Source organism: Mytilus californianus, unplaced genomic scaffold, assembly GCF_021869535.1.
Source record: "Mytilus californianus isolate M0D057914Y unplaced genomic scaffold, xbMytCali1.0.p SCAF_6, whole genome shotgun sequence".
Classification (NCBI taxonomy): domain Eukaryota; kingdom Metazoa; phylum Mollusca; class Bivalvia; order Mytilida; family Mytilidae; genus Mytilus; species Mytilus californianus.
The window spans coordinates 114,539,243-114,555,503 of NW_026262712.1; the positions used below are offsets into that span (position 1 = coordinate 114,539,243).

Consider the following 16,261-nt stretch of genomic DNA (forward strand, 5'->3'; position numbering starts at 1 on the left):
GCCCAATGCATAGCCATATTAACAGATTTGGTTAACTTACAAAATGCCCATTTCTACAAGCCCAGTGAAGAGCTGTATTAGCAGATTTTGGCTCTTTAGAATTAATAAATGCAGGATGACTTTGGAAAAATACGATCATCTTTTCAACTGTCTCATATTCATTATCTCTGGCAGCTTTTATAAATAATCTCTGCCATGATACTGTGTTGCCATGGAAAACTTGGTACAGAAACTGTTGTCCAGCTTTCAGTTGTTTGTTTCGACTAGAGGCTTCAACATATATCTAAAATTAGAAATATAAAGAAATCATATATGAACTTTTTTAATGAATTCACTGATATATGATATACCCCTGACAAGTTATTTCCCTGGTCCCAAGTTTGTTGCAGGTTTGTTTTCAATTCCTTTTTAGTGTGGCATTGCAGTCATATACAATACACAACTTATATAAAATAAATTTGGATAATTGTTAATCAGATTTATATGAAACCAATATGAACTTATAGTAATTTCATTTACAGTAAGCCAACTTATTATCACAGATACTTCGATAATAGCCTATTTTGTGGAGATTAATATTTACAATTGAAAAGATCCAAGTTTGAGATGTTCATGAGTATTTATATTTGTGTTATTTTCTACTTTCCCAAATGAATCACTTGCAAATATAAGTTGGTTTACAGTAATATGTTATTCTCCTCTATGATACATTATTTCTTCTTTCTAGACTTGTACTGATATCAAAATCTGAATAATCATTAACATGTATATAACCCCAACAATGAATTGCAACATCAGTAACTAACATCTCCTCCTCAAAATCACTGCTCCAATAACTACCTCAATATCACTGCTCCCCCAACTTCCTAAGTTGTACTGACCTCATAATCTGGATGATCATTCGGATGTACATCAACCAAACCAACCGACGGTAACTTCAGTAATTCTCTTACACTTGGTCCTGTAAAAAAAAGACTTGAAATCAGCTTAATTGTCCCTTGAAGAAGACTGTACTTCCACCTGTAAAATGATATTTTGTAAAAAACATAAATTAACGATTTACTTGTTAAAATGATTTACTCACTGTAAATTCAGAAGTTATTGAGTGCATTTATTGGTGCTATTTTTGAAGAATGGACAAAAATACAAGATTAATTATTGTGATTTCAGAAAAGTCTGTCTACAGATATATGTATAAGATATCAGAATGTGAGTTCTTATTATTATTGCGATATTCAGTCACACTATTCGCATTTATAAAAACCTTTCAACAGTAAACTAAAGTAAGTTTGAATTGAAGATTAACTGTCTTTATCAATACAGTTTTTAATCAATCTGCAAAAATTGAAACTCAAGAAAATAAATGAACACAAACTGTAGATAGAGGTGATAACTGATACCCCTGCCTCACACATAATTACAATTTTCAGATAAGTGCCTGCATAATTCCTGAAAATTTAATGTTAATCAACCAAGTTCATATTGAACCTTCCTCTTACACTAACCATTGTGCAAAAATTTCGAAAGATTTTGTCAACAGAGACTAAAAATTATATAATCCAGAAAACCATTACATGAGAAATAAACATATTGATGGATTGGTATGCCACACACTCCCTAACATGGACAATGGTTATAAAGTATGGCCGTTAACAGACTTCTTTGAGTATTCCTAGTCCATCAGTGAAGTATCAAAAGCTGATATACTTGTCTGGAAGCAGGATAATATACTTATATATGTCTGTATTGTCACAAATATACATAAAATATTTGTCACTGGACATTAAGCAAGCAATAATCACTAGTACTGGAGACACAATAGTTAGACACAAATAAGCGTTTGACTAATGGACTGACAATGCAATGGCAAAAAAAGCCTCCACTTTTGAGTTTGGGTAGGGATAATATTGCTTAACCCAATCTTCTTGACAAAAATATATCCCTTTTCCATGCAACTGAGGTGATATTAAAAGTCCAACCCTGATGTAGTACGAATACATCAAACAAAGTGAAACACCATTATACAGTGTGCTCCCATTTTCTCTAAGTAAATTCAACTCAATATATTGTCTAAAAACTTATACCACTTTTCTTATCATCCTGTTTTTCTGAAAATTTAAAGATTATTATAAAGTACAAAATATATTCAATGAGCACCAAAACTTCCTGGTCATTGATTTGGTATCAGACAGAAGTTTTATGAATACAATCAGATATAAATATTTAAAAACTTTTAAAATATAATTTTAAAATTTTCTCTATACATCTGATAGGTGCTTAAGCATTTGAAGCTGCAAAACATTTCTTTGACAGATATATATCTTCCAAGTGCAATATTTTTGGGATCAGAGGTAATAGTTGTAAAATTAAAATAAATATACAATAATTATATATGAATATATACAGTTAACATTCAAAAACCAAAGTACTGTTTACTCTCATATTTTATTTAATCAAGTAAAAACATAGGTAAACCATATTTAACAAATTTTGCCTCTTACATATTTTTTTCCTTAAACCCATATAAAATCATCAAATCTTTTCTAGAAGAAAATTGGGATTTCAAATTACGGAGGACTAAGAAATAATTGAATGCATCCTAATATAACATCATATGATTGCAGGTTTAATTATTAAGCAGATAAATTCTGATCTAAAGTTTATTCAGTCATTTAAAGAATTCTATGGTTTTAAGGATAAACCTAGCATTGATGGATCTACTATATGATGATTAAACTTAATAAAAGTCAATGAAGCATTCAATTTAGGTCAGATTTACTTTTGGTTTGAGCTAAACATGCATGTTACATACTGTGTATCCAATAGGTAAACTCAGGAATCAAATTTTAACAAAACTTTATAAAACTATAGATGCCATCCTTACCCAAGTTATATGATTGTAAGTCACTTCGTATTTGAAATTAAACTGATATTAAACTTAAGGAAGTTCGCTACTCTGTTTCAAAATAACAAGCATTTTAAAAGATTGTTTTAAATTGATAGTATGTAATCAATGGAACTAAAAAAGCATAAAAATGATAGGTGAATAAAACCAAAGGATCCTGAATATCTGACAAAAAGTCAAAAACAAGCTTGGTTAACATCCTTAATACAAGTCAATGTAGCATGAAATGTAAGCCAGAGTTACTTCTCTTGGTGTGAGTAAGGAATTCTCATTGACTATAATAAATAGCTATTTTCTTTCATTTATTAAGGAGGTCTTATTTATTTCACTGGTTGAAAACTGTGAGCAACATACTGGATATCTAATTTGCAAGTAATTACAAAATCTAATTAATTTAACAAAATTTGTCTATACAACTGAAAACAAAAAATGACAAAACGCCCAAACCATCACCTATTACAACATTACTACAGCTGTCACTCGTTACACATACCTCTGTAAATATTCTTTCCTGTACATGAAAAGTATGTTTACTACATATGTTCTATAATCATCAAATAACAACAGAATACACAAGTCTTATAATTCAAAATGCAGGACAAGGTCATATATTTAAACTCATAATTCAAACATAAACTTAAATTTCCAAATCCTGTTATCAGCTATCAATACTGTCATTTGTGTGTGTGTTTTTATTTGCCAGCTAGAGAAAATACAGCATAAATGTCATAGTTTCTCTCTAAAATTAAGTTGTTTCAACCTTTTCTGTTAAGTTTACTACTTCTAAGTTATGAAGTCAGCTATTGGTATCAATTGGGGAGAAAATCTATAATAAACTTTTATTTAATTAAAAGTCAAAGTTCAGGTCAGAGGCAATCCAAGAAAAGTTCAGGATCAAGGCAGGTGTTAGGAAGGAAGATTCAAATGGATGACTTTAGCTTGAAAGGTAAACAGAGAACAAGGAGCATCAACCAGAATGACCTTTAAAGAAAAGGTCAAACCGAAGTCAGAGTCATTCCCATGTTTGAGGTATTAAAGAAAGAAAAGGCTCCGACACAATCTAAATAAATTAAACGCTCATTCAAACAACAGACAATATATGGTCTCACACATTCTAAAAAAGGTTAAAGAGGATCAAAGATCAAAAGTAAATTAAGGTCCTGCATGTGTTGGTCATACACATTCTGAAAAAGATCAAACAATTTCACAAAATAAAGAATCACTAATGAGGGTCAAAGGTTAAAATTAAACTAGAGTGATAGTAGAGTCCCGCATGTATTGGGCATACACATTCTGAAAAGGATAAAAAAAGTTCACAAAAAAAAAGGGTCAAAGGTCAGAATCACAAACTCAACTTTACCATTATTAGCTTTGTTAAAAGACCAAGGTTCTGCATCTACTTGATAAAAACACAGAAAAATGTCTGTATATACTGTAGCCATCTATCTATATATATGTTTATCAAAACATGTAGAAAAAATGACACATAAAAAAGTGACAATTTTCTATACTGTTTGTTCCAAATCTTACAAAGTACTATGGTTAAACTTTAGCATACATATCTCACATAAAAGATATAATAAGTAGCAATTTTTGCTTTCAAAAAGAATCTGATTTAAGCTAGTGGAGGAAAATCAATTGGTTTTTTAATAAAAATAATAATATTTCACATGTTAAAAGAAATCATGCTGTAAATGAAAAAAAAACCATCTAATTTGTTGAAAGAATGTTTATAAAATGGATTTTCCTTGGGAATGCAATTTTGTTATCAAAAGATGTTTTTTAATCAATATCAAACATCAATCTTACAGTTCCATTCAAATCCAGAGGGAAGTTTAGCCAGTATTGGATTCCAATAAGTCTCATTTCTGAATAACCTTTGTAGTTTTTAAAGTTTGTCAAACTTTTTAAGTTTCCAGTTTTACTCTGATAATTCATTGGTTTTAATGATGTTGGCAACGCTTACAACTCATTACTGTTTTCACTATTCTAATAAAATACTTTTGAATGTCTATGGTAAAATGTTTAAAATATTCCTTTAAACTTGACTGTGATTGTGAAACGTTGTTGGCAATCATTCTGGAATTAACAGCGGTCTTATCCAAACAAAAGTGGTATTTCATGTCAAATCGAATTAGAATTTAAGATAATTTTTCTTAAGACACATACCTCGTTTTCCACTGAAATCATCATGAAATTCTTTTGTACGTTTATTTCTTAACACAACTTTTCTCCCTTCTGGCAGAGACTCTCTTTGCATTGCCAAATAAAATCCTGATCCATTGGTTAAAGTCTGAAAAAAACATTAATCAATTATTGTCCGAACATGTGTACATCAGGATCTCTTAAGAATGTTGCAACAGTAGTAGGGCTGATTTTCTTTGTTCGTACTGTCTCTTCATGGTGGAGTCAGTGTTGATGTGTGGTCTGCTGTACTGTACAATACTTTTGGTAATTTCTGTTATCCTGTTTAAGTATTATTTTTTAAATCAATTGTCAATAATATATACATTGAATCACAGTAGGGAAACCTGACAATGCACATAATTCTCAACTATCTTTTAATTAACATGTAAAACTGGTGATTTTTTTATGGAGATTACATACAGTGTGTCTATGTCAATAAAATGCCTTACATTTAGATAAATACTCACTAAGTTTACAACACATGACAGACAGTAATCATTTACACTGATATTACGTGGAACATCTATGACATCAAATCGGTCCTTCATCTTATCACGGATCTGTTTTCTAACCTATCATGATATAAATAAATTGCTTACAAAATAAGTCATCCATATTGGAAAAAAGCCACACACGAAACAATTTTACTAAGACAATAAATATAACATGTTTACACAACTCCATTCTTCTATCATTAACACAGCAACATAGTCCATTCAATGGCACTTGACATTCCATCATTACATTGGATTCAATCATTTCTATGTATTAACAAAAAGTTCATTTTTGAGAAACTGAACAAAAGATCCAAGTCAAAAAGATAGATATATGTATGTTCTTTGTGACCTTTCAAAATATCTTGTTTTTCATGAAAATTTGTACAAGAAAAGAGCAAAAAAGGCTTTTTTTCTTTCCCCCATTGTGTTAAGTTGAAATACTTATTTTTTATGATAGTATTAAATGTTCTGCAATCATTTTGAAGCACAGTTTTTCATTCCCCTGTGAGTTTTGTTTTTTTGTAGATACAAATGCTGTAAAAATAGACACAGAAAACATATCAATATAAAAGCAAGTTGTTGTATTCCTATTGTTCACTGCTAGTTCTTCTTTTGTACTATACATATTCCCTTTAAAGCCCAAACAGAATTCCTGATCTTCTTCCCACAATGCAACAAAATACTTTATCAATGCTCAGCCTATCTGACCTTCAAAAGATATACTTTTGTCTTGAAATATGTTTTTATTTCAATGTGTTTAAACTGTCATTTAAACTAGTTTTACCCTACCATAAGTTCATGTGTCTTTCCCTCATCATGATGTAATCAGTGGTCGTAATGCGTTTGCCATTATTGGGAATTTGGTAGATCTTTTATGGTCTCTATCTAATTCATTCCTAGTTTTTTACCCGGGGTAATTTAGAGCTTGACATACTACATTGACACTTGTCTCTTGTTGAAGACCACACGTGGAACCCTAGATGTCTTCTGTTTTTTCATGTTATTGGGTTGCTGTCACATACATGTATTCTCCATGTATAGTTTTATTCATATCTTTTATATGTGCATCATCCTTCGTCAGCTTAAAGCTTTAGTGTGAAGACAATATAGACACTTTATGATTAATTATCAAGATAATCACAGAAAGCTGAAAAAAAAGTTTTAGTTGTGAATAAATATTTTTGTACATGTAGTGATATCCATAGTTACAGGTACCAACCTCACTTTTAACATCTTCAACATGCTGCATCCATTTCTGACAGTACTTTATATCAAATCTTTTCTTCAATTTTTCCTGAGCTAAAATAAAAGAAAACAAGTTTGAACAAACAGAACTCCTATGTGATCCTATCTTTATGATAAAAAGTATTTTCAAATCAAAAGCAAGTAAGCGATCTAAAGATCCAACAGACCTAAAGTCACTTCATACAACTAATGAAAACATTCTTAAAAGGTTTAAATGACCATGACTTATAAACAGCAGTGTTCCAGCTAGGCCGTTTTCACAGGGCGGTCCGCCCTCCCTTTCCCGAGTGCCGCCCTGTGCCCTTTTTACAGTTTCCAGGGCGCCCTGCCTTTTTGAAGATCGATTGCATATTTTTTTGATCGTTGTGAACCGCCAAATACGAAATTTTACCTGGCGACAAGTTTATGACTTTGTTTACAACCCCAAACTAATCAACGGTTACAACAGGTGTCATAATTTGTTGTTACAGCTAATCCGTTAATCGGATGGGTCATTAATGATCATCAACATTAATTCATTCAAAGAGAATCGGTCAGTCGGCATTTGTTTTTGAAGAAATGTTCATACGACAACTTCGGCACAATATTTGCAATGTTTACCGTAGTTTCATGGAGAAAACGTAATTGACAGGTAAGTCGAAAACCATAATCAACTTGCTAAAAACATCGTTTTACTTGTTTTCCGTAAAAAAATAGCAATTCAGACATATTTGTCTTTGACTGCCCTCATTTTTTATACGAAAATAACAAAATCGACCGCCATTGTTGATCGTATTTACCATTTTCTACGTACTGTTTATAATCCTCCAAAGAAGGAGCAAACTCGAATAAAGAAAGATAACTCAACCTAATTTTTTCCTAGCATTGAGTTACTTACTAAAGATATTCTAAAATATGTCTACATACTTCTGGCCTTAGAATTTATATGTTAAGGTCTTTTGAGTTATGGGAAAAGTTAAAGAGGGTCTTAGAAGAAGGGTTGATAGGGTGCCTTGGTCATCTTTTCTGTATTCTTTATTTTTAATACAAATTTTCACTGTTCACTAATTCCTAACATTGTGCATTTACTGAGCACAGCTGTTTTGTGCTGTATTGCCTTTAAGCACAGCAGAGGTAGAAAGGGTCTTTCCAAGGTAAAACTTGTAAAGTGTGACCATAGAAACAGAATGAACCAGGACACCTTTCAAAACACACTGCATATAAAGCTTAACTGTGTCAAGCAATGCATGCTTTGAAAACTTGTGTGACAAGGTGTTTGACAAGTTTTTCAGCCTAAAAAGTAGAGAGATAGAGTTTTATATGGCTTATGATGTTGTTCTTGTATATATATAACCAGTGATTCAATGAATAAACACAATGTTTGATTAATATCTTTATTAAAACATGCCCTTTTCATATTATCATGTCATGCATTAAATGCCCTTTTTCAGGATTGGTACCCTGCCCTTTTGAAATCCTAGCTGGAACACTGAACAGTACAATTATACATGTATAAGAAAATGCTACAGACACAAACAAACCTAGTTTATGTTGTTCTATCTCCTGTTTTAAAGACAAACCTAGTTTATGTTGTTCTATCTCCTGTTTTAAAAACAAACCTAGTTTATGTTGTTCTATCTCTTGTTTTAAAGACAAACCCAGTTTATGTTGTTCTATCTTGTTTTTAAGACAAACCTAGTTTATGTTGTTCTGTCTCTTGTTTTAAAGACAAACCTAGTTTACGTTGTTCTATCTCTTGTTTTAAAGACAAACCTAGTTTATGTTGTTCTGTCTCTTGTTTTAAAGACAAACCTAGTTTATGTTGTTCTATCTCCTGTTTTAAAGACAAACCTAGTTTATGTTGTTCTGTCTCTTGTTTTAAGGACAAACCTAGTTTATGTTGTTCTATCTCCTGTTTTAAAGACAAACCTAGTTTATGTTGTTCTGTCTCGTTTTAAAGACAAACCTAGTTTATGTTGTTCTGTCTCGTTTTAAAGACAAACCTAGTTTATGTTGTTCTGTCTCTTGTTTTAAAGACAAACCAGTTTATGTTGTTCTGTCTCATTTTAAAGACAAACCTAGTTTATGTTGTTTTGTCTCTTGTTTAAAGACAAACCTAGTTTATGTTGTTCTATCTCCTGTTTTAAAGACAAACCTAGTTTATGTTGTTCTATCTCCTGTTTTAAAGACAAACCTAGTTTATGCTGTTCTATCTCCTGTTTTAAATCTTTCCTTCTCTGTAGTTCCTGCATGTTAGAAATCATTGCTGGCATCTTGTCCAGTTGGTGGTTACATTCTCTGATTAAACGATTCATAAAATCCTAAAAATAATAATGAAGTAGAAACTGAGAATAGACATATAGTTGACTATTATTATCTGGAAACCAAAGGGCCATCGATTGAATTCTGAGTCACCTAAACTTGGCACATTTCAACAGTAAAATATCTTATGTCTACATTTAAAAAAAAAACATCATGTGAAACCTGATCGCTTCATCATTATCATCTGTTTTACTCGCAATCCGCTTTCATGCAGAAAATACTTTTAGATTAGTTTAAAACAAACAGTAAAAACCAAAAATATGCAAAAATAAATACAACTTTCTATATCAAACTGTTGTAGTTTTAACAATTCTCGTCCGTTTTTCAAGTTTTTTTTTTACACCATTCTATTTCTTTCTAAAGGTAGAAGTTTATATGATACAGCACCACCTTGTTTTTTAATAAACTATGGATTTCCCAAAGGATCGCTTTATTACCCGACTCGATAAAATCATGTGACTGATAAGAAATTCCAGATGCCATTTTACAACCGCAGTATCACCGATAGTAACCAAAGGGGTCTTGCCACTAAGACAATAATTGGATAAATCCTATGACTTTAGTACAGGGCTCCGCAGGTCATTAATACATGCTAATTAATCGTTGTTATTCCTTTTCATTTTACTTCCATGGGTTGACCTAATCACAGTTTGTAGTAGTGGACATCTAATTAATTCACATTTTTCATTTGAGACAGAGTTTTTGTTTTCTGTAGTTGTTTAAATTACTCAATTTGAGAAAGTATAATTACATCTGGTCTCAATTGCCTGACAATCTTACTGTAAAATACAGAAACAATTGTAAGCATATTGACAATCATACATACAATCAAAACATATTATTCCATTCATACTTACATATCTACTAAGAACTGCTTGACTTTGTCTGAACTTATATCCCATCATAAAGAAAAAGCAGAAATAAGCACATACAGACTGGGGGTCAGACTGAAACAAAACAAATAATTTTTTTAGATTATCATACAACCCTGTAAAAACAGAATTAAGCACATACAGACTGGGGGTCCGACTGAAACAAACAAATAATTATCTTTAGATTATCATACATTCCTGTCAAATGAAACAAAAGATGTGGGTGAGTTTTTTCCATTTAGATTTGATAAATTCTCTTGAAATCCTTTAAGTTTTACCATATCAGACCCCTGTCTATATCTTTTCCCAAGGGAGATTTATAAATTGTGGTATAATGCTATATTCCTCAACTGTAATGTTAAAAGGAAATCAAGTGCATCTTTTACAATTACCATTTTTTTTTGTAATTTTTAAAATAGCATGATAAAAACTGCATTACCTTTCATTGCACCCAAGGTCACCATTTCTTTTGGTTGGGTTGATGTTAATCAATCTTAAGTTTTGTGGACTGATGTTTGTCTTTTCTTCTATTCTTTTTGCCATAGTTTTGTCTTTCTGTGACATGGGTTTTGATTGTCTCCCTTTGGTTTCTTTCTTTTTTTTTTATCATTCATATGACAGTCAGTGTAAGAAAATCTGACTGAACATGTTACATTTGATCACAGATGTCTTTTGGCTATTTGTGTGTGTTGCTGTACATTGTCTCACAGAAGTACACCTAATGTCTCATTTCATTCATACATAACGATGTGTATAAGCTGTATATCATAACAGTGTTTTACTATATATATCCACATAATAATGATAAAACAAGTTCCTCAATAGGTCCTCAATGTCGTAGTTAACTTAAATAAGTATATTGTGGGTTAACTTGGTTATAAATACCTCTACTAAGTCTTCAGAATTAAATGGAGTATCAGCATGCAACATCCTCTCTGCTGCCTTCAGAGCCAGGTTGATTGTCCACCTAAAATTATAAATGTTAACATCAAATCATTAAATGGAGTATCAGCATGCAACATCCTCTCTGCTGCCTTCAGAGCCAGGTTGATTGTCCACCTAAAATTATAAATGTTAACATAAAATCAATCATCAACAAATAATACTGTTCATTCATTCAATGAGTTGTTTGAATCACTCATTTTTTTATTGATTTCATGGGTATAAATTGACCAGGAATTTCCTGTAGGCTTGTACGCAAAATTTGTTAATCCATGATAATATATTTATTCCTAAATCATAGAAAATTGCTACCCAGAAAAATAAATGAAGCCCTACTATACAATAAATAACTTTTGATGAGGTAAATACAAAGATTTAGTTTTTTTCAACCAAGCAAATTATATCTACTGAGGCCTATGCCTATGTTTCAAGCACTACGCTTCAAAAGTTGTATGAATCAATTATCACATTCAGAATTCTTAAGATTCATGTTTGAAGCTCTAATGTAGTATGTAGAGTGTATCATAATTATATCTTTACACATTTAATGCCAGTACAAATTACAAAATAATGCTTAAACCTACCAAAAAGGTTACTATATATAGAAAAATTTGTAAGGATTCCGCGGAACCCAGTGTCTCGCCTACTTTTGCTGTTAATCGAAGGCTCAACAAAAATGAGGAAAAAAATCAATAAAAATATTCCTTTAGATACTATCTTTTGATTGTAAGAAGCTTCTGTCAAAGTTTGGTATAAATCCAGGATAGTTTATGAATCTAATAAATGTTTTAAAAACTTTAACTGCAGACTGTATTTAAAGTTGTTAAAATTTTAAAAACTTTAACCACAGAGTGAATGTAATGTTAACTGGCAGAAAAACTAAGTCCATTTATAAGTAAAATATGGATAAACAGGTACAAAATTTTAACAAAATTTCCTTCTAGATACTAGCTTTTGATCATAAACAAGCTTCTGTCCAAGTTTGGTACAAATCCAGGATAGTTAAAGAAAGTTATTAAAATTTAAAAAACTTTAACAACAGAGTGAATGTATTGTTTCCTGGCAGAAAAACTAAGTTCATTTATAAGTAAATTACGGAAAAACAGGAATTTTATTTTTACAAAATTTACTTCTGGATACTATCTTATGATCATAAACAAGCTTCTGTCCAAGTTTGGTAGCAATCCAGGATAGTTTAAGAAAGTTATTAAAATTTCAAAAACTTTAACCACAGAGTGAATATTTGTGGACGCCGCCGCCGCCGACGGAATGCAGGATCGCTATGTCTCGCTTTTTCAACTAAAGTCGAAGGCTTGACAATAAATGTACATCAGACAACAACCAAATCCAAATTTTAGGAATTGGTATCAGCACTATGATTGCTGCTATTCATATTGAAAATAGGGTATTGCAAATAAATTGACTATGACAAAAAGGACTCAATCACCAAATCTTTGTGACAATAACAGGGAGCGAGGTGCAGACTGACATATGAGATATATATATACAAACCTATCGTTCAGCAGGAGGTCTGATGTGAAGGTGTTTGGTACAAATGAGTTAACTAATGCACAAAGAACACGACTGTCCACTAAATCATCTACTTTCTGAAAGATTAATATATATTTTATTAAGAATTATCTAACTTGTAACAATTAATGTGGTTTTACACAGGACTGATAATTTATATAAATACAGAAACTTTCATTTTTTAATTGACTTAAATTACCTTCTAGCTAGGTCCTGAAGTAGAAATTGATGTCTTTTGATTATTTGTATTGTTAAGTTGCTGTCTCAATGATATATAACCAACACCTCCTTTTACTCATATTCTCATGTTAAAGTACATGCATGAACTAAAGTACTGTTTCTTTCAAGTCTTTCCTCTTACATGTGTATTCTATGAGACTTGTCATTTCCACTTTTTTCCAAATTACAAAATCTGACATTGTGGTTTTCAAAAAAGTAAGTTTAGACTTTCTCCAACTGATTAATTGATTTTATTCTCTCTGTATGTCAATAAATTTAATTTTTCTGATTCTCTCCTACTCTATTCCTCTCTGTCTTTCTTCTATATATCTATATAGCAGTTTTAGTTTGTTTGTTAATTTTTTTACTATATCCATAAACTGATATTTCAAGATTTAATTTACAGGGAAAATGTACAAGGAATAGCTTCAAATAATATACAGTAAAAACACAAAGCATTTAGACAGAACATTTATTATTGTGCTTCATCTTGAAGGCTACACAAAAGTATTTAATGAAATACAAGACACTTATAATTAAAAGGAAGATTTGTTTGTTTTCAAATTTTATTTATGATATGAAATTTTCTAGTTATTGAGGAAATGATGACAGGATCTGATAATGTCATGCAAAAACAACTCTAGTGTTTCCCACTCTTGATAATTTTTGAAACATTTTAAATCACTTGACAATTCATATGTTTACAACTAAATTTTTTTTAATTGAAAGACATTAATATAAAATGAAGTGCTGCAGTGGATATAAAAACTTTAAAGATAACTTACATAGGCATAAAGGCTTCTACCATCTCTGGTTGTCTGAAATATATAATTTTATACCATACTGCAGGAAACATCACAATGAAAAACCTATGTAATATACACTTGATTAAATATGCTATTTAATATAAACATATAGGAATCAGGAAATCAACAGCAAGTTATCATTATTATCATTTCAATTTCTAATAAAAATTTGTCAGTCAAGTGCAAAAAAGAGACAGTTGTATAGTCCATTTTCTTCTGATTTTCATGTTTCAAAGGAGTAGCTGTGGCAAGGGCCCTATTTTGTACCAAATATTAAGTCCATTACTTCACTTGTGTGTGTCACAATGTGTCATTATGGTAGGATAGTCTACTCATGATGGAAAACAGAAGTAGTAAGTATAAGAGCTTTCTGTCGGATAGTCTCAGAGGAGGAGAATTTACAAGGTGTTATTGTGGTACTATAGTCTACTCATGATGGAAAACAGTAGTAGTAGTAAGTATAAGAGCTTTCTGTCGGATGGTCTCAGAGGAGGAGAATTTACAAGGTGTTATTGTGGTAGTGTAACGAAATGTGGGTCCCCTGAATTGCAACTTGTTTCCCCTAAAATTGTGTGATGACGTTGTTTAAATCTTACCGATAATTGACTTTTCTTGTTATATATTTTTTGTATAACTATGTTTAAACATTGATAACTCTAAAACCTTTTATTATAACACCTGTGCATTGTGTACTTAAAATGACGTCATTACCTATTTTGGTAATCACCAGTTCCGGTTTTGGTAATTTAGGTATTTTCCGAAATGGTAAATGGTAAACCAAAATGGTAAATGGTAAACCAAATCTGTAAATTGGTTTACCTAAGTATAAATACGGCGGAGAATACAGATAAGTCTTCAGCACGATTTTACCCTGGGCAAGTAACACACGTTAATTCCAAGCGATTTTGATATACATACAGATACCATGTACCATACCAAGTAGTAACCAGACAGCCAACACTATCACAATGTCCGAGGAGACGACGTCCGTATAATGTGGGTTTGTTAATTCCTTTACGAGTTACATTTAGAGAATAACTTCTCGAGAGAAACTTTATCTTTTGGCATTGAATTTGATCTACCATTTGCCGATTACCAAACTACAATAAGTAAACTTTCAGGGTATATTTTTCCGCTATTCAATCTCTTTAATTCACGATAGAAGGTTAATAAAGAATTAATCTGTTAGACTAGAATACTGTTAAGTTATCTAATATTTATATGTATTGTTGATATTTAATGCATCTTAAAGTTAATACAAGTTGATTTTTATTAAACGAGTCTGTTATTCTTACAAACATCGAGAGTTACCATACAAAAACCTATACTCCAATCTACCCTTTTATATCCGAGTCATTACCTTACCAGAGGAACCAGCCTTACCAGTATGTATTCAGAATACCAGAGTACCACATAGTACCACGATACCAGAGTACCACGCTACCAAAGAAGGGTCACCAGTTATAACTTTTATTTCTTATATACTCGTACTCAACAAACACATTTTTATAGCAACGCACTAAGGGATAAACATTTATAGTTTAACACTAAGGCCCGACTGCTCGGTTTTCGTTACAGTGGTGGCAGCGGTGGGATGTACCTACATTTCAAGTTATATTCTTTAAATGAGTGTAATTATATTCAAGATAAGGAATAAATAAATATAAATAAAATGGATAGCGCGGAAAATAAATTTGAAACACCTAGGTTAACTGCCCAGGGTAGACCAGTGCTCCCCCGATCTCGGTCCTGTGAAATTTTCCATGATCTGACGCCGACCGGAGAGATAGGCATAAGAGTGAACCAAGATCAATGGCCCTCACAAGAGAAAACTAATAGATACGAAAAGGATGGTATACATCATGCTGACAATAGGCCATTGTCAGGGGATCTATCACCATCAAGGAAAGTGGCCATTGACCAAGCGAAAAACCCGGAAGTTTCAAATAGGGCAACCAACGGTTGTGCATTTGGAAAAAAATGCAGCGCGTACGGTAAAACAGAATTTTGGTGAAGAGTCAAGGACTCTTTTGGACCATGCTGCCAGAGGGTCTAGGTATGGGTTTTGGAGTCAGAAAGCAATGGATACTGCTGAGGGAGACTCCGGGAATACAAGACGAGTCATGACGTCTTGTGAATCCGATGCCCGACGGGGTAGATGGGATTCGGGAGATTTACCTAGGACTTTGGACCGGGGCGTACCCCATAATCAGGGGGCAACGTACCAAGCATTACCTTTGACGTCCCGTGGACGATTCAGAGTTGGGGTTAACGGGACTGACCATGAACACCGTACTGATGAAATGACCAGTAATATAAATTATGATGGCATTAGCAATGAACCAAATTTTGAGCGTGATTATGATATAAACTTACAAAATACAAAATATTCCAAAAAGAAACCAGCACTTTATGATGGGGAGGGTAATTGGGAAGACTATTTAGTTCAGTTTGAATTAATTGCAGCAATTAACAAATGGTCTGACATAGAGAAAGCTTTAGAACTAGCTACTAGCTTAAGAGGTACAGCCCAAAGTATTTTAACCGATTTAAGACCAGAGATGCGAACCAATTTTATACAACTGACAGCCGCCTTAGCGTCTCGTTTTCAACCAGAAAATCAAGCAGAAATGTACAGGGCTCAAATGAAAAGTAAAATACGCGGACGCACGGAACAAATACCTGTGTTAGGCCAAGACATAAAACATCTGGTAAGATTAGCGTATCCATCAGCTCCAATAGAGATTAAAGAACATT

The 16,261-nt window shown here is 32.1% G+C and overlaps 1 protein-coding gene across 6 annotated transcripts in view; it reads right to left on the minus strand.

Moving 5' to 3' along the window:
- The window catches only part of LOC127705978 (uncharacterized), a 64,150-nt gene that overhangs the window by 20,987 nt on the left and 26,902 nt on the right, over nt 1–16,261 (minus strand). For 3 of the 6 annotated variants that reach the window (XM_052210362.1, XM_052210358.1, XM_052210359.1), the window contains 12 exons: nt 13,484–13,516; nt 12,462–12,556; nt 10,893–10,974; nt 9,993–10,082; nt 9,008–9,134; nt 6,809–6,888; nt 5,560–5,664; nt 5,075–5,198; nt 3,399–3,416; nt 2,085–2,108; nt 882–961; nt 41–283 (listed from right to left, as the gene is read on the minus strand). In XM_052210362.1, the coding sequence (XP_052066322.1) occupies nt 41–283; nt 882–961; nt 2,085–2,108; nt 3,399–3,416; nt 5,075–5,198; nt 5,560–5,664; nt 6,809–6,888; nt 9,008–9,134; nt 9,993–10,082; nt 10,893–10,974; nt 12,462–12,556; nt 13,484–13,516 (1,101 nt within the window). The remainder of the gene's footprint in view (nt 1–40; nt 284–881; nt 962–2,084; nt 2,109–3,398; nt 3,417–5,074; nt 5,199–5,559; nt 5,665–6,808; nt 6,889–9,007; nt 9,135–9,992; nt 10,083–10,892; nt 10,975–12,461; nt 12,557–13,483; nt 13,517–16,261) is intronic. The other 3 variants (XM_052210363.1, XM_052210361.1, XM_052210360.1) reach the window with 2 other exon arrangements.